Here is a 20051-nt window from a genome sequence, read left to right as displayed (position 1 = left end):
CAGTTTTCTTCTGCATGATCTCCACCGCACAATAAGGTCATTTGAGGAGGTCCATCTCCAGTTACCACCAGTACGTCTGATGGCAACCTGGAGGCGGGCCTTCTCCGTAGCTACTCCTGGGCTGTGGAAGGCACTCCCAGCAGAAATCTGTAATCTGAGTTCATTATTGGCCTTCAGGAGAGCCCTCAAAACCTAAGTTTGGCCTGGCCTTCCAGGGTTTTTAATTTCTTGTAAATGTTTTTAGTTTGCTGTAACCTGGTTTTCCAGGGGTTTTAAACTGTTTTGAATGTTTTAACTGTTAATTGTTTTATGGTGTTTTATAGTTTCTGTTTTTAATTGTTAATTGAGTTTTTGTTTTTATGAGCCTGAGCCTTTTTTTTTTTTTGAAGGGCAGTATAGAAATAGAAATAGAATGAACGAATGAATGAATGAATGAATGAATGTTTTAATATTGGGTTTTAAATAATTTTAATGTTTTATTCATTTTTGGTTTTGTTTGATTTGTGCTGTTTTTGTTGTAGACCACCCAGAGACACAGATTTAGGGCAGTATAGAAATATGTCAAGTAAGTGAATGAATGAATGAATGAATGTTTTAATTTGTGAGTGATTTTTAAATTGTTAAATTGTTTTAAGTTTTTGTGTATGTTTTAACTTGTTTTATGCTATAGTTAACTGCCCAGAGATGAAAGTTTGGGGCAGTGTACAAATCTGATAGATAGATAGATAAATAAATAAATTACTGTTCCATCGTTCAGGCACATACATACACACACTCATACATACACATTGATATGTGAATATATCTGCCACTATGTCCAATTTGTCCCATGATTGAGTCCCAGAAAAACGACCCTCTTCCATGTTGCCCCTTTGCAGATAACCTTCTAGGGGTGACCTTCTGCCTCAGGTAGACTTGCTGTAAGTAGTCCATCTTCCAGAAATGACTGCCAAGAGCTAAGCACCTGGCAGCAAATGCTATGTGAATTCTTGAGAACTTGCCAATGTTTCATCAAAAGAAGCTGATTTAACAATGCCCCTACCCTTGGCCAAGCTGAGAATTATAAATACACTGCTCAATCCCAGTAGTGGCAGCCGCAGTTGCTTGTGGCGGGATTGTGCATATATTCATATTGCGTTGTTAGAAATTCACCTTTTGTTGAGTCTGAAAATGAACATTTGTATGCTTTCTCTCGCGCTCTCTCTTTTACTATATGGAAATAAAAGAAACAGCCTGAAGAAAAGTTCCACCTCAGAGATGAACCAGATGTTTTGAAGAATTAATCATTCCATCTTTGATCCCAGTGAAGCAATTGTTTTAGAGTTGTTGTGGGATAGCACAACAACATTGTATACTGTGTCCTCCTATATGGGATAGCAAAGGTGGCGAACCTGACGCTCTCCAGATATTGTTGGACTAAAACTCCCATAATCCCATGATGGGAGTTATAGTCCAAGCACAGCTGGAGAGCCTTAGGCTGGCCACCCCTGCAGTCAGATATAGATACATAAACACAGATTCCAGAAGCTTCAAGGAGAAAAATGAGAGGCTGGTTCTGTTGGCTTTTTGCTACAACCTATTTGCTCACTGCTGCATTATTTGAAATCCCTTCCATTGAAGGGACAGCTGCAGTGTGTTGTCCAAGGCATCTATAGGCAAAAGGCAGAAGTTTGCAGCATGATTTTCCTGTATATTTAATCCAAGCAGACTATGTTGCGTCTTGTCCAAGATTCTGATCCAGGCTGCACATGCATAAAGTGGAGGTGAAGCAGCCTGCATCCCATCCAAAGAAATAGAAAGGAAAAGGAGATTCCCTTCGGAAGAGCAGCAAAGAGAAAAGCAACAAGATCATTTCTGAGAAGCAGAAATTTCAGGGTCCCTTTGTAAGAACAGAATCATCTCCACTTCTGCGTTGGAGGTGGTTTGCCTGCTGCTCTGAGGAAGTGGATGTTGGTGTCTGCCATGACTGTCATTCACTAAGGTTGTGCACAAAACCTTTGGCTGCTGCTTTCACAGGCTGCGGGGAAGGCAGGAGCCCGCCTCCTTTCCCGGCAGATGAGTGGCTGCCTGTGCTCACCCACACGAGTGGCGGAGTGGCAAAGCCAAGAGCTGGGAGTGGGAGGACTTCCCCCTCCCACATCCCAGGGTGCCCTGCACTATGAGTACAATGGTGGCTTGCATTAGAGCAGCATGGCTGCTCCCCACCAGCTCGCTGCCAGAAGTGGCAGCGGGCCAGGGAGAAGCCATCGGACCCAGCGGCGATCGTGCAGGTGATCGCCAGCTGAGGTTAAGTGAACTACATTCACTTAACCTTGGCTAAATGCTGGGTTCAAAAACAGGGCTAGGTGCGAGAGCAGCACCGGGATCAGGCTCAGTCCCGTCGCTTCATATGTCTAGCCTAGCCTAGCCTAGGCTGGGCTGCCCTAACCCGGGCTAGGCTGTGCGGGTGAACAGCCTCATTGGATGACAAATATTTAAGTCTCTTCACACCATCACCCAAACTTAACTGAGATTTGCACACATGTGTGAACCAGGGCAAAAAACCCAGGCCCAGGCTGTCAGAACTGGACAACTCTACTCCTAATGCTCACTCTTAACCCAGGTTAGTGCAGAGCAGGGGCCCCAGTACCTCGGTTTGTGGATTGTGTGTCCGCTTTCTGCTCTGTTCACAGGTCCTGGCAACTCGCCACCATGTTTTTTAGAGAGCACTGTGGCTGGAGAGGATGTGATCCATGAATGTGCCACTCTGCACAGTCCTCTCTATGATCATTTGTTTGACTGGAGCTAGCCCCGCCTCCTTCCCCCTCATGGCCAATCAGAGCATGGCTGCTGACATCATGGGTTTTCCTACTTTCTGGCTGTGCAGTGCATTGTGGGAAGGTTCTCCCAATTCTTGGAGGCCTTCCCAGCTCCAAACCCACCACTGGGAGCAGAAATTGCAGATCCCAATGGAGGCTCTGCTCGTCTGTCCAGTGTGGGACAAGGACACTCCCAAGCTCCAAATCTCTGATCGTATGTCTTCGCTGAGCCCCTTGAGTTTTTTTCTCAATATAAAATTACATTGGCACATATTGAATTCATTAATATAGTCTCTTAAATATTTATTGAATCATTGTTACAGATTTGACAAAATAAGACAAATTGAAAAGGTGCACTTGTTATACAGAACTCGCATAAACTAGAATGTCCAATGGCTTTACATGTAGTGTTTACTTCCACATAGAATTAACTCTGCACATGGATAATACTGGTACTTCACAGCCAAACAAAACTCCTGTGGACATAAGGAAGGAGATGTCACAACATTTATCACCTCGCAGCATTTTAAACTACTATTTTTTAGAAACACGGTCACTACATTGTAGTTGTTACAGGTGAAGGAAGAGGACTTGAGTTCCAGCAATTTCTCTGACTGTATACCAACAGTTCAGTTTTGTACGTTGACACCCAGAAACTGGAAATGCGTTATGTTCAATTTAGGCTTTGGAGTAAGGTTTTCCTGAACCACTTTGCGTAAGTGTGCATAGAGCTGCTGTCGTAGAGCTCACTTGTTCCATGATGTCCATTGATTTCAATGAGGCTTAACCCCTATTCACATATCACGTTCAACACTCATACAACCTGTGTACATGGTACATATCTGTACACAGGTGTATGCAAGAACAGAAGGGCACTTCCTGTCTGCACCATGCATTTGGGGGGCCTGTACCAAGGTTCACTTTTTAAAATGAACGCAGGTACAAGTGGAATGCAGGTACTCACTATTTGCGGTTCTGTTTATCTACAGTCCGAAAATAGGCACCCGACCTCAGCATAAGCAGGTACAGAAAGGGTTAATACCCACATATCCGTGGTTCCTAGATGGCTGGAAATTCCCTCTTAAGTCATTTCTGGCCACCATTTTGTTTAAAGGAGCCATTTTGTGGCTCTTCTGTTAAAAAATGGGTGTTTGTCGCAGTTATTCAAGGAAAATAACTGAAGTTTGAGAAGGCATTGCGGGACAGTTAGAGGCCTGCGGAGCATGGTATGGCACTTTTTTTGCTCACATTTTTCACCATTTTTCACTGTTTTGTGCCCATTTTCTTGCCCTGCAGGAACCTAATTCCCTAATCCCCATAGACTCAATGCCTCATTATCTATAGTTTCATTAGCCATGGAAATTGGCGGGAATAGAGCCCCATGGATAACGAGGTACCCCTGTGCAGTCATTCACACAAAATCACATACAAGTGTGCAGACATCTGAATGCAGATACAACGTGATGTCTACATAGGGCTTTGTCTACAAAGGGTTTAAGTCATGACTAACTAGCTAAATTGGAGCCTCTGACTAAAATATTTACTTAATGTCTTGTAAAAAGGACCTTACATGGGCTCCTAAATAGATTAATGGGTATTACAATTAATAAGTAAAAATGTTTTTTTTAAAGTAATCAAGCACAAAAAGTAGGGCTGTTTAAAAAAGAATTAAAAAGCCAAAATAATCTTTTAATGTTTCCCTAAGATTAACAATGTTTGGCTCATTTACACATGGCAAAGCAGGAACAGATAAATTAAGGTCTTATTCCTGCTTTCAGTCTGACCCAGTATGACTCCTTATTCCTACCAGTTTGGCGGAACAGAGCACCCCTTAAAAGACCTGCACTCCCCACAACGCACTGTGTCCCAGGATACTTCTGAAGATTTCTAAAAGGCAAGCACGGCATACAGCACTTGCCTTTTAGAAACGTCCATATTTTTCTTAAAACGAACATCTGTCGTGGCAGAGGCCTGGTGGTCCAGAGGTGGTGGAGACCCAGACCCACCACCGACAGCAGCTGTTTCTAGTGCTCTAGGGAGAGCAAAGAGGCCCTACGTAAGAGTGGTGAGTCAGAAAAAGGGTGAGGGAAGATAGGAGGGCAGTGATTTAAAGGGACATAGCAAATGGAAAAAAACTTTCAATACCCCATTCTCTACTGCCACTGCTTCAATCAAATTTGGTATGAGCCTGGAATTGTTCCATGTAGGTCTTAATCAAAGTTCTAAGGCTAGCACAGAAAAGACTTACCTTTTTCTTACAAGAATGTGCCTGCTTGTGCATATCAGAATTCATGCCTGTGTGGGTGTAATGTATTAAATATAACTCACTGGGCAGTAAAAGTCTACGCACACCTCCAACATTACCTGAGGCAAAGACAAAATATGCCACAGGATACCAGCCATGCTCAAAATGTTTTTTCTTTAGTGTGGTCCAGTGGACAAGAGTCGTGTACTTGGATTGACTTCAAATCTTATCTGAGTCACAGATTTATAGGTGATTTTGTACGAAGCACTCAGTTTTGGCTCCGTTTACCAATCATTATGGATTGGCTGACATCCTAACAAAACACTGGTTTCTGAAGAGTTCCAAACCAAAGCTGCACCAGTGCTAGTGTGTGTGTGTGTGTGTGCATGTATGTGATTTTAACAACTTCCCCTTCCCTTTGAATCCCTCTGTGTAAGCTGAAAATATGTTCTTGAAGGCTGTATGACCCACAGGGACATATTTTTGGGTGGCACAGAGCACTTCCTTGGGAAGGGGAAGTTGTCAAACTTTGCTCCCCTCGCTGATCCAGTAGTGGAGCTTAGTTAATTGAACTTTTCAGAAGTGCTGTTGCTTCTCCCATAGAACCAGTGCTTCATAAGTCAGGATGTCTGCCATTATATTTATGACCTATCAAATCATAGGGATGTGAGAATGGTTAAGATGAACATTTTGTCTAACAACTGTGCATAGAATTAATTAAAAACCATAACACAATCTTCCATGCATCTTGAATGAACTACTTTTCAAACTACTGGCAAATGACCCTGTTATCGCATCCCTGTATTTACTTAAATTGATTGCTTTAAAAATTAGAAGAAATTCAGGTTTTTGACATACTTTCCAGGGGTTATGTCACACAAGTACAAACAAGTACAAGACACACACCATGGAGCTACAGCAATAGTTACTCTATTGAATACCCACCCATATACAGTATTTACAAACACATGCCTTTCTTGTAAAAGACCCCTGAACAGTAATTTGGAAGAAGAAACCCTCATTTTCTATCATGGACTTTTTAAGCTACAAAGGTATTCATTAAGTTTCTTACTACTTTAGATCTAAGATCCTCACACTCATGGCGAACCAAATGGAACGTTGCCAAGTAAATCATTTGTGAGAATTCCATTCAATGTTATGCACAGGCTGAGCCATTACGACTATATTCTGTTTATGAGGGGCAGGCATTAGGTAGCTTGGGAGGTACTGGTAGCTCCGAGCCTTATCTGAAGTAGCTTTCTAGGCATTTGGGCTTCCTTCTCTCTCTCTTCCAGCCAATACTGCAATTCTGATTGGCTCGCTGAGTGGGAATATGGCTGCACCACTTTTAATTTCTCTCTCTTTGAGTGATCAGGGTTGTTTTTTTCTTTCTGTCTCATTAATTTTGTTCCCCACCCCCCCACAAACATAAGAACATCCCTGCTAGAACAGGCCCAAAGCATCGAGTCCAGCATCCTGTTTCACACAGTGGCCCACCTGATGTCCCTGAGAAACCCACAGGCAAGAGCTGAGGGTGTGCCCTCTCTCCTGCTGTTGCTCCCCTACAATGGGTATTTAGAGGCATCTTGCCTCTAAGGCTGGAGGTGGCTTATAGCCACCAGACTAGTAGCCACAGATAGACCTGTCCTACATGAAATTGTCTAAGCCCCTTTTAGCCTATGTGGCTCCCCTCATGTCATACAGTAAAATTCTCCTGGAAGTCAGGGAAGCTCTTATCATGATCGGTGAGAAGAGCTTCTGCTGGGCTTGCGGGGAGAGTGGATTCACACACAGCAGAGTCACAGAGCCGGTGGGGGCTGCAGGGATCGGGGGCTGCACGGACCCTGGAAGTTCCAGGATGCCCCACCACGGTGACAACACAAGCAACCAAATGAGGTTAGCAGAGCGCTCACCTCATTTAAGGGGAGGGGGAATTAGGCGGGCTAGCTGCCTTGGGAGCACCAGGCTCACCTGCGAGACCAGTAGTTCCCATGATCCCTGGAAAGCGGGCTAAGCTCCCTTAGCCTGCTTTCCAGGGATCGTGGGAATAGCCTCAGGGAATTTGATGTTCAGATCCCTTATTTTGTTGACTGGTGACTGACCCCACCTCCCCAACCTACTAGTTCATGCTGGTAGCTGAGCTCCCAAGGTTCTGGCCAAAAAATAAAATAAAAAATAAAGTAGCTCCCAGAAGCTCCCCAAGCTTACATCGGCCCATCCCTGCTGTATCTTGAGAGCCAGTGTGGTGTAGTGGATAGAGTGTTGGACTATGACCGGGGAGACCAATGAAATAATTTGGGAAGCACTGAGCCTTCTATAGATGCATCAGAAAGAAATTCATCAGGGATCCCTCTAGCAAGTGGTTGAGGGAGCTGCACTTACTGGATTTCTGTTTGGAGGCATCCCTCCCCAGGCCAATGTTGAACTGAAAGACCAAGGGAAAGTGTGGGTGCATTTGTAAAGCCAGTATAATATACAAGACTGTACAAGTCTCTACAGCTTGTATGGTGTGGAAATTAAAATGGGTGACTTGACTTGTGGTAGCAAGCATGACTTGTCCCCTTAGCTAAGCAGGGTCTGCCCTGGTTACATATTAATGGGAGACTAGAGACTAGAGCCAGCGTTAGTGTAGAGCCAGAGAGCTGGACTAGGACCAGGGAGACACGAGTTCAAATCCCCATTCAGCCATGATACTTGCTGGGTGACTCTGGGCCAATCACTTCTCTCTCAGCCTAACTTCACAGGGTTGTTGTGATGAGAAGCTTAAGTACGTAGTACATCGCTCTGGGCTCCTTGGAGGAAGAGCGGGATATAAAATGTTGTATAATAATAACAACAACAACAACAACAACAACAACAATAATAATCTTCCTTCTCTTTAAAATCTGGTGATGAGAACTGTCTACTGGTCCCACTACCTATGTGGTTGATAACCACCATGCTTTGGAACCAGCTTCCCAGTACCATGTGACAGGTCTGGGTACTTCCCCATTTTGAGCTGGTAGACAGGAGTGATCTTTTTAGAAAGGTGTTTTTGATTAGTTCTGTTTTATTGTCATTGTTTTACTGCTGGCTCTGAGGCTTATGCCTCCCTGCTGTGTGGCACTAGTGGTGGTGTTTTATAATTTTGTTTGTTTAATTATACCTCCACTTTGAGAATCTTTTTTTTTAAAACAGACTATAAATTAGAACATAGGACAAAGAAAGCTGCCTTGTATTGAGACAGTCAATTGGTCCATCTAGCTCGGCATTGTCTACACAGACTGGCAGCACCTTCTCCAGGGTTACAGGCATGAGTCTCAGCCCTATCTTGGAGATGCCAGAGAGGGAATCTGGGACCTTGCTCTTCCCAGAGCAGCCCCATCCCCTAAGGAGAATATCTTACAGTGCTCACATGCAGCCTGCCATTCAAATGCAAACCAAGGCAGACCCTGCTTTGCAAAGGGGACAGTTCATGCTGGCTACCACAATACCAGCTCTCCGCCCAGATAAATTGCTTATGTATTAAATAAATAATATTCTAGGTTGCAGGAACAACAAGCAGAGACATTCTATTGTCGCAAATGACCCTTCAGAGCAAGCAGATTTTCTAGGCAATCTGTAATGTGGTTACAGGGCATGCGTCTCAAATATGCACAAATTGACTGAGAAACACCTACAATATTTTGACTGAAAAATAAGTTTCGTCATTGTATTTGTTTATAGCACAATCTTTTGGTGTTTCTTTTAAAGATATGATTCTAGAAGTAAAATTGACATGCACTTGCAAGGAAACACGTGTGTGTGTGTGTGTGTGTGTGTGTATATATATATATATATATATATATATATATATATATAAAATCTCATATAGGAAAAATATTTTAACAAAATCAGGAATAGAATATCCTCGCACTACACTGTTAAAAGCATTTATACGGTATAAACGTGACTATCAGACACTTAACAGCGACTAGAAATTCTTTTAATAAGCCACACAGCCCAACTAGCAGCAACAGCAGCATCTCACGCATTCATGACGCTTCTCTCGTTCACACAAAGTTTATATACACTGAGTAAGTCATTAAATATTGCACTTATTGGCCCATGATCCCTCAGACTAGAGGTGTTCAAAAATAGAAAACAAATCTATTTTAATAACATTTTCATGCAACATTTAAGACATTCAGTTCCACAAACACTATTAAAGAGCATACACATTCTGACAGTCCAAATTGCATCACAACACAGATGACATTACCCACAACATATTGAACAGGAATTACAGCACAGTTTCCATTTAACACTAGTTTGCAAGGTACATGTCAGGATTACCCATTTCGGTTGATTCCTCACGGTAAATGGTGAGAGCAAATCCCAGTTTCTGTTTCATATATTTAGGCAGAGATGTAAAATTGCTGGAAAGTTAGGGCATGTGGTCTCTTTCCTATAATAAATGCCAGGTGACCATATTCAAGTACTGTACCATCTGTTCTGCTGCCATTGTAAATATAAATTCTACAGCTTGTGAAATTACCACAGGCACTTACTAGTGGCAAGGTGAATTGCTTGGCAAGTTTCACAAAGCAAGGGATAAGGGTGGGAGAGAAAAGAATGGAAAATGAAGAGACTTTAGCCCCATTCAGACATTACATTGTACATATATACAGGTGTCTGCAAATATGTACATGGTTTTGAGTGAATTACTGTACATGTGTTCATTTTGGAAGCAAATTTTGGTACAAGGCCCTCAAATGCCTGATACAGATAGAAGTGTATGACTGTACAGGAACATAAAGTGTGAATAACTGTACATGTGTACAGATATGTCTGTACACACACTGTATAAAGATTGCACATGCATTGAACATAATGATTGAATAGGGCTTTTGTCATGGCTAGACCAGCACATGGAATGCATTGTCATAAGTATAATGTATATTTGGTCAAATGAATGTTAGATAAAATAAACCTACTTTAATGCTAGCAACATAAAAATCTATTTACTGGGTTTGTGAATAAAAATGTTTGAAAGTAGTTAAGCTCAGTTGAATTCTGAATTCAAGTTTTATGAATGGAGAATCTTACTGAAATGAAGTTCTAGTTGTGCGTATGGGAAATCCTTCCATCGCTAACCTGATTGTCTGATAGAACCGAATTTAACATTGGCCGACTGTTTAAGTGGACGATGATGATGGACAACAGTTGTGTGTCTGTACTATGAATTCAGCTGTGCCTTAACTCTACTGATTCCCAAAGGAATTAGAGTAAAGGAAATTGAATCCAGTGCAGCAAATTGTGCGTAGTTGAGCACCACCTATGCGACTGACTGATTGATTGATCAAGTGCTGTCAAACCGGTGTCAACTCTCATTACAACTCTCTGTAATGAGAGACCCTTTAAGGTCTCTCATTACAGCTGTGTAAAACCTGCTTGCAGTGTTACCGAACAGGGCAGTTTGGCTTTGACTTATGCAAACGCAGCTGTAAAACATGACGCCCGTTGGGAATAATGGGCGCTGCACTGCACAACTGCATTTGCACAACTTGAAGTCTGAGTGGACCTGCCCTGTTCCACAACAATGCAGGCAGGATTGACACATATGCAGCAGAGTGGGTGATGCTCAACTGTCCATGTTTCACTGCGCTGAATATGGGTCTGTATGTTGTAGACCATCTGGTAGCTATTAAAAGAATCCAGACTCAAAGCTACCTTAGAGCCAACAGCTGACATCCTCATTAACAGAGCATCAGTTCAGCGGGGGCAGAGACCCATGTGCACACACAGGCAGCCCCACTTCTCAAGGAGAGATGATGCATGTGTGGGTGGGAGGGTGATTTTTGCCAATACGCCTCCCCCCAAATGTTCCTTGAGACCTGGAAGCAGAGGTGCTCTTACCCCTGGACTTTGAGGCCAAAGTCCAGGGACTCCACATTCCCTGGGTTCCCCCAAAATCATCTTTAGTCTGTCCTGGGTGGTGTGGTTTGTGCCCTCAAGAACCTATGTGTTAAAAAATGATGCTTAACTTGCAATGGGGGTGGCAGGGTCCAAAGAGTCAGACCTAGGGTCCAGGCTCCAAAATTACTTAGGTGCAGCTCTGCCTGGAAGTAGATCTCTGGGGGCTGCACGGCCTTCAGGGATCTACTTCCAGGTTGCATGGAGTGTTTCTGGGAAGAAGGTAGCTGGGTGAAAATCCGCCCCCCCCACCCTTCATGAGCATCCATGCTTTGGAAATCAGGCAGCTAGCAATGTGTGTTTGGTTTTTCCGCTGTTGCATGCACTGCTAGGGCGGATGTCAGCCAACATGTTGGGGGGCTTTCTAACATAAACACAAATACACGAGAATGAATAGAAATGGAGAGAAATTGTAGTTCTATTCAGACATTATGTTGTATGAGTGTACAGAGGTACACATGTATGTGTTCTTTGTGTGAATAACTGTACATGCATTCACTTTAAAAGTGAAGCTAGGTACAAGTCCCCACTAATGCAAAGTACAGTGTATACATACATACTGTGTGCTTCACATAGTGTGCATACGTGCATACACACAGTTGCATACAGCGTGCTTCACATAAGTTGAGTGTAACATGTGAATAACTGTATGTGTGTACAAATCTGTACATTTGACTACAGTACAGAGACTGTAAGTGCATTGAACATAATGTGTGAATGGGGGTCTAAGGGAAACATTCCATAAGGTGGCCCACAGTTTCTTGTAATTCCATAACTGTACAGGCTTGAGAGGATGAGCACAGATGCCACAGGCTTGCATCCATGGAGACAAAAGTACATTCTCAGTACTTCAGGATTATCTCCATGAACAATTCAACATGGATTCCTGTAGGGCAATCTAAAATTACTGAAGGTTTTCCTGTGTTTGTCTAGCACAATCTGAAAAGGATATAAGTAAATCCTGCCACATTAGGAACAGTTACAGTGTTTGATCCATACATAAAATGGACATGCTTCATACCCAATGGAAAAAGGACCTCTATTCAACAAGACACTCATTTACACAGGGCTGTCACTAAATAGGCTCATGAAAACTAGCTCCAGGAGCTTCCTGCAAATGACAAAAACTGTATCAACAGACATTAATCGTGCACCACCATTGGTTTCCTAGAAAACACATTCCGACAATTCTGCAAGTTCGGATCAAACTCCAGACATAGCACACCATCAAACAGCACTTAATTCTTAAAATAAATAAGGTGCAGGCAGTACAGCTGGACATAACAGAGCTGAGCTGACTGGGAAGAAAATCTAATCTTTCAGACTCATGCTCTGGAAAGGCCACATAGATTGAGCTGTTCAGGTAGTTTCTCTATGCAGGATACTGAGGGCTTATTCCAAATCACAGGCAATAGTGCAATGTGCAGTACACACATGGTGGTGGGGGAACAGACTTGATACAAATTGGTACCAATGCTTCTATCCCCCCCACTTATTATTATTATTATTATTTTTAAAAGGCTGGATGATGGGTTGCCCACTGGTGAAAGAGACTCTGGCTGCAATGGGTTACCACCCACATAAGGTGAAACTGACTTGTCCCAACTCACAAGGGTGAAAATCCAGAGAATGCTCTAGTCCCTAGAATTCCAAGTTTAAACTAGTCAGTAACTCCAGTAGGTCTCAAAACAAAGTCTGAAAGCTTACTGCAAGAGTGGAAGGAGTCAGCTGACAAAGAGCTTCTCACACTTTGCTGTGAGACCAGTAAGTTTGAGCTCATGTTCACGTCCTCTTTTTCCAGTCACAACATGGTGCAGGCATGGAGCAGTGAGACAACTGTGTCACTTGTCATCTGTGTGGTGTCATGGGCTCTATCCAACTAGGCTCTGTGACACTCTGGTATCATCATACCAGGCAGTGCTCCATTTTGCAATGGCCTCTCTAGCTTAGGAAAGAAACTCATTTTACCAGCAAGAATATATTACTGTTTTGAGTTCTGGGAGAATGCAGCATCTCAAAGCCAGAAGCACAGCCATGAGCAGAAATGTCTGTATCCCGCACCACACATGGACAACAATGGTGCCTCTGTTGCATTATGAACTGATCGCTTGGAAAGGCCCTGAGTATAAGCACAAAGGAACGAATGGCTCCAGTAACAGTCGTATACATTGCAGCTGATTGAGATACAAAGTGATTTCGACAGAAAGACAGGCCAGCTCATCTGTGTTTCAGACACCAAAGAAAGAGATCTAAAAATAAGCAGAAATAAAAATGCCATTCTGTATAATGGTGCTGAATGGACAGGCACATTTGTCATATTGGAGAGCGAGTCATTCTATATAAATCAAAACACAAACTTGCCACTTTCCCAGCCTTTTTAACAAAAAGAGAGACCCCCTTTGTCACAAACCTTCAGCTCAGGTACCCCATAGAGATGCGTAGTTTGTGTGTGTAACACACACACACACACACACACACTCTCTCTCTCTCTCTCTCTCTCTCTCTCTCTCTCTCTCTCTCTCTCTCAAATGTTACAGTTATGAGACAGGCTACTCCAGTCACTAGCTTACATCCAGACGAAGTCACTCATGAGTACTCCCATTGGAATGAATAGGACAAGTAAATGTCTCAATAAAATTTCAGTAAAACAGCTTATTAGTAACTTAATCAAGATGTAAACCAGGCGGTGATTGGAGAAGCCTGGCTCATAACTGTAACATGTGTGTACACATATAAATAAAACACACAAATTTAAAGTGTTACAGTTAGGGAGACAGGCTACTACAGTCACAGGCACATGTGATCCATACTAAGATACTCATAAACAATCTTTTACTTAATTTATTTAGTAATTAATTCATTACTAAACCATTACTAATTCATTACTAAACCATTAATTTCAGTTGCAGTACTCAGTGCTAATATTCTGAAGCCTGTCAGTGACACCGAGCTTCAGCATGCAGCCAGCCAAGCAGGAGCAGAGAAGGAGGGTCTTCACCTCCTCCCTCCCCTTCTACTGCAGACATATTGTTAGGACATGTTGGCTTCAAGCTGGTGATCCTCCAATCTGGAACTAATAATGCAGCTGCAGCACAGGAGGCAGGAGAGCTCTGAGTACCCCCTGGGAGATCTTCAAGTCCCATGGGGGCACTTGCACCCCCTGTTGGGAATGCCTGTACTAGACCATTGTGATAGTCTTCAAGGGTGTACAATGCTCATGGGCATTATAGCATTCAGTTGCAAAAATGGTACCTCTGTGTTCTGGTTGGTTGTAAGTGGACAATATTTTACCCATGCATGCATCAAGCCAGCCTCTGCTCGAGCAAATGAGTGTTTTGCCCCATGCAAAGGTGTTCTATCTGTTCCGTAGCATGGCAGTTGTGATGGTAGTTCAGCTGGCACTGAGGGGTCAGGCTTGGTGAGGCTGTGCCCACTACCAAATATCTTCATCCACTAAAAGATGGCAGAGAAAAGATTTATACTGGCAACAAGTATGTACTCAGATTTATACACACACACACACACACACACACACACGTATGTGTGTGTGTGTATTGAACATCCCCATCAGCTGATGTTGCAGTTGTAACAACACACAATTTTTGAGGTATTTGTTACTTTATATTTTTTGTATCAAAACGCTTTGCATTTTTTCTAAAAGGGGAATTTTCTGGGGATTTTTTGTTTTCAAATGATCTTTCACTGACCATATTCAGTGTTACTTTTGATTTGTCCCCTTTTGCTTTTTAATATATATATTGACAGCAGTAGAATGATTGGTATCCCCTGCCCACTTGTCATACAGACATATTTTTAAAGTGGTGACTCTCTTGTGTTTAATAGGGAGAGAGAAGTTGTCTGGCAAAAAGCAAAGAACACAAAATTGAAAAAGCCAGAAGATAAGTTAATGACTTCCTTGAATTCAGTTTCAAGGGAGAGGTCTGGCATGTGAACGCCTCACAATACTGGCAACAAAACATACCAAGGGGTCACAGGCCTACCTCTTTCTGATATGGTAAATCCGTGCATGGCTGTAAAAACTATATGGGCTCATATGGTTGAATGCTTCTCCACAGGGGGGAAAATCCTCCCCATAGAAAACAATGAGGTCATTCACACAATCAAAAACTGTGTTCTACCCGGGTTTGGGAGCTGTGTGTGCTCCCAATTTTTGGTTGTATGGAAACAAAGTTAGAGGAAAACCTGTGTAGAAACGATTGTGTTGAAGCAAGTTAGGAGGAAAAGCTACCCAGCTTTTCCAGGTTTTCTATCTATCCAGGTTTTCTATCTATCCAGGTTTCACTTCTATCCAGGTTTTCCTCTAACCTTGCTTCCACACAACTAAAATCTAGGAGCAAACCCAGCTCCCAAACCTGGGTAGAACACAGTTTTTGATTGCGTGAATGACATCTAGGTCTCAGGAGTCTAACCTAGCTGTCTCCCTGACATACTAAGGCTCCCCACATGAGCAGTGTGGAAACCCTAAGAAGGTTCTGTGTGGAGAGGGGGCTTGACCCAGACCCACTCTCCCCGCAGACGAGCAAGGAGCTTGCCCTGGGCAGCCAGATCAGCCGCCCACACAATTACCGGCTCCATCATGGAGCCTGTTGGGGCAGTGGGGATCGGGGGTGTCCTAGCCTCTGGCAGTCCCAGAATGCCCCACACGGGTACATGAGGCATTCTGGGGAGCCCGCCGACACCGGGAGGCTTGTTGTTGCCTCCCCGATGGGGGTCTCCTTGTGCATCACCATGGAGCAGAGCTGCGCACTGCAGTGACACATGAGAAACAACCTCATTTGGGGGTGGGCAGTTGAGCAGGATTGCTACTGGGAGCCATGTGGATCTATTGTTATACACAATTAAATTGGCCTAGCTCTTATTATTCAGACTGAAATCTCTCTGCGTTCAAAAGGAGTTATTGATGGTTGTTCTTGGGTTTCTCTGTGTTGGTAACACTGCTATAGATGTTGTGAGGAACAGCAAATGCTTTTGAAATACACAGGTTTTTGTGGGGGTTTCCCCTGTTATTTTAACCATGAAAGTATCTAAGAGCAGGCCTTTGGATGTTGGGGAATCTTGCTGTTGGCAATCCCCATGAAATCTGAATCATGAGTTCATGCTTAAAGAAAGACCGGAGCTTTCCTCTACGACAGCTACAGTGAAATGAGGACAAGGGCTGTCTTTGAAGTCAAGAGTGTCTGCAACCATTCTCTAAGCAGCAACCTATAATACACATTTCTTCTTTCGTTCCTCCTTGTCTTTCTCCTGTTTGCCTACTGAATAAAACCAGACTGGTATTAAAGATGATCTAAAAAGAACTCTGAGGATTAAATACTTCTTTGATTATGCCAGTTATTTGAAGAACTTCACCGCTGTGACCCAGATAGAGCTGTGGAGAAGGAATGCTGCAGGGTGAAGAGGTGAAAAACTGCCTCCAATTACCAGAGAGGAAGCTTATTAACATGGTGAGAAATAAATATCTGGGGGAAGGGGCAGAAACAACACTTCAAATACTCTGCACGCTGTCTTGTTATTTTCACAGTCTTTTGGTGATTTCATAATCAATTTGCATGGTCTGTTTCTTGAAATGGTAGGAGGAGGGTTTTATTTATTTATTTATTTATTTATTTATTTATTTATTTATTTATTTATTTATTTATTTATTTATTTATTTATTTCGCGGGGTTTCTGGAAACACTGCCAAATTCTGATTTTCTCATTAAAAGCTAGAAGAAAATCATCAGCCAGAAACTCCGAGGCAAACCATCTTTCAAAGGTAATGACCCAGATCTGTCCATGCACGCAAATGCTGATGTTATTAATGAGAGCGGCATCAGAGGGGAGAAATGAATCTTTACAGTAAACAAAGAAAACAAAAGTTCTCCCATAGTATACAACATTCACCCCTAATTATCCTTTTAAGGAATCAAGAGGTGAAATTCTTAAATAACAGACTCTCTTAGAGTAATCTAGCACTCTTATACTATGTATATTACCTATTTAATATACTACATGGAACTATAAGAATAGGTTACACAGACACTTATGTCACTTGATTTCTTATCACCTGATCACTCTCAGCTGTATGTGTGAACTATCTGAGTTGAAAAGTATTGTATTTTAGTTGCCTTTGGGTGAGATCCTTGCTTTGGGAGCTCTTGGGAAGAACAGAGTAGAAGGTTTTAACATATATATAGAAGCTCTGTGGTAATTCATCCATGATGTCTCATTCACACATGCACACCATCACGTGATCCTATAGTCAACTAGTAATGAAGATACATGTATGAACCATGTGATTTCAGATGGATACACTTCCATGACACCTGCCAAAGCTTTGCAGAACTCCAGTGGAGTTCAACCATGGAGTTCCATGATTGCAGGAAATATCTTGTTTGTTTGTACATGAATGCCTGCCATACATAATGGGAAATCTCTACTATGCTGCTAAAGCATTTCCTAACCCACACAAAAGAATGGCAGAACTCCTGTGAAGATGGAGCTTTGCATGCAGAATGGAGACAATGGATCCCAGCAAATGTGTTTAGGGTTAGGGTGCCTGTTACAGCTATAAATAACTCTACAGAATGAGCATTTTCACTGGTCTACCCATTAGTAGCCAAATACAGCTGCAGCAGGGAAGGAACTTGCCTGGGGAGCAAGAGGTTGCCGGTTCAAATCCCCGCTGGTGTGTTTCCTAGAGTATGGGAAACACCTATATTGGGCAGCAGCTATATAGGAAGAGGCTGAAAGGCATCATCTTATACTGCGCGAGAGATGGCAACGGTAAACCCCTTCCAGTATTCTACCAACGAAAACCACAGGGCTTTGTGGTTGTCAGGAGTCAACACTGACTCGACAGCACAACTTTACCTTTACTTTACAGCTGAGGAGGAAGCATGCACTCTCTTTATGTTTAAGATGAGAGTTCTTGTACATCTCCAACTGATAGCAAATTTGTACTAATTTCCCCTCGTTATGTTTCTGATTATTTCAGGTTGCAACTGTCTCTCCTTCTTTGTTCTTTAAACTTATCTTCACTCATCTCTTGTACATACTTGTGAAGATATGTAAAGAATACACTTCCTCCCACCAACAACCTTCTAATGACCAGACTAGTATATGTATGAATTATTGGGAGCTGTGGCTGCACTCCTATGAAAATGATCACATTAACCATAATGAACTTCTTTCTGGCTCTGGTTTCTATAGTGCAAGTGTTACCTATGGTGGGCAGACATATCATAGGAAGGGAAAAAACAAATGTACATTAAACACCTGTTTGTTTGACATACATTTGAGGAGCAAGGCATTAGTCTGCTTTACAAACAGAGAGTCCTTACTCCTTTGCACTATCCTCTCAGTGGACAAACTAGTATGTAAAGATTTACAGGGCTTTAAAAAAAAAATTACACTGAAATTAAAAAATTGTATGGTCTAAAATATGGATGAATATCAATCAGGACAAGTATTATTCCAGTGAACAAAATCCAAAAGCCTGGAAGAACCAGGTAAACAATCAGACTTTGCCAGGCAAATGGCTGAAAGCCAGAGACATTTATCTGGCTACAAATACAGGATGTCCCTCACAATGAAAATCATTTGAGAGGCAGGTAGCCGTGATCTGCGAAAAGCAAAAATCTAAACTTCCATCCCTTTTGCTGCTTAGAGAGTCTGTAGTTTCCCTAAAAGGACACTGTCACCTTTCAGCATGAACTCCTCTGGAATGCAGACCCTGGCAAATTACCGGGAAGATAAAGCAATGCTTGTGTGATTAGATCGCTAAGCGCCTGCAATATGTTAGCAGTGATTTGGAGTGCAGGGCAATCGGAATCCTATTCCGGAATCGTCACCCTGGGATAGTAAACTGGGTCACTAGAAATGGATGGAGAAAGAATAAAACCTAGAAAAAATTTGGGGCCTGAGGTCACAGCACCAGCTGAAGTAGTAACAGGCATATGCAGAAGAACGTCAAACCTAAGAGAAAAGACAAACAGCCATCTACGCGCAGAGTTCAAATGCCGAGAAATCTGAGAGTCATTTCCTTATGTGTTTGCAATCAGTTCCACAAAACAGCTCTATGCACATACTGTACCAGCAGTGGACATTAAATAAGACATATTTCCCCCCATGAACCAGTAAGACATTATAAATAAAGGCATATATAGACCCTATGTAAATACTCTATTGGCAAAAGAACACACTGGAGCTGCTTCTGTTGACAATGACTTCACTAACAGCCACAGGTGGGTTGCTGTGGAGGTGGGGTGTCCTTTAGTCTTGTGTTCTGTTTACCCGCAGCAATGGCAGGATCCGTCTCCAGGCTTTCTGACATTTTGTCACAGATGATATCCACAAGCCGCTCGAATGTCTGCTTGACATTGATGTTGTCCTTGGCACTTGTTTCAAAGAATTCAAAACCTAGTAAAAGAGACAGAAGGCCTTGTGGTCATTCAACATTATTTCCTTCTTTTTCAGTGTTGGTCACCTTGGGAAGGAGATGGGACAGGCATACAAGGGGAGAAGAAAGGACCATTGCAAGCAAAACAGCAGCGGGCTTCAGTAGTACAAACCCACTGAGAATTGGAGCCCAAACGGCTTAATCTTCTATATTGGCTGGTACAAACTCTGCTTCATCATCTTTGCACAGGTTTTGGGGGAAGGAAGCCTGTTTCACAGTCTTTTGCAGTGAACCAGGGTGCTTTCCAGATGAGCTGCTCAACAGCGGCAAAATGCTTCCTTTCAGGCAAATCGCATTCAAAAAGTAAATAGTAAAGCACCCAGCAGGGGAAGCAGTCTCGTTAAAACTGACAACCCGCCCCCACCCAACAGGAACTTTTTAATGCCCAATATACAATGTTATAGCACTAAATCATAGTGATTAAATTCGAAACAAGGCATTGGAAATATGAATGGCACCCTGCTGTCAGCGTAGGGACTGCGGTGTCACAACACAGGAAGTGTGGAAGCACACTTCAGAGATACAGCGTGATCCTGTTGCAGGATCTAATCTGGAAAACACCCTGGTGGCTAACAGACAAACAAGCAAATCTCCTTGGTTCTGGCATTTCATG

At 42.7% G+C, this 20051-nt stretch overlaps 1 protein-coding gene across 2 annotated transcripts in view; it reads right to left on the bottom strand.

Moving 5' to 3' along the window:
• Window positions 1-3084: 3084 nt before the first annotated feature.
• The window catches only part of RAB3C (RAB3C, member RAS oncogene family), a 218630-nt gene continuing 201663 nt past the window's right edge, over window positions 3085-20051 (bottom strand). For both annotated transcript variants that reach the window (XM_053294962.1, XM_053294961.1), the window contains exon 5: window positions 3085-19398. In XM_053294962.1, coding sequence (XP_053150937.1) covers window positions 19211-19398 — 188 coding nt within the window. In that variant the 3' untranslated portion in view covers window positions 3085-19210. The remainder of the gene's footprint in view (window positions 19399-20051) is intronic.

The sequence above is a fragment of the Hemicordylus capensis genome, chromosome 2 (genome assembly GCF_027244095.1).
Source record: "Hemicordylus capensis ecotype Gifberg chromosome 2, rHemCap1.1.pri, whole genome shotgun sequence".
Lineage (NCBI taxonomy): Eukaryota > Metazoa > Chordata > Lepidosauria > Squamata > Cordylidae > Hemicordylus > Hemicordylus capensis.
Note: the sequence above shows the minus strand (reverse complement) of the source record. Positions and strands in the feature narration are given on the sequence as shown.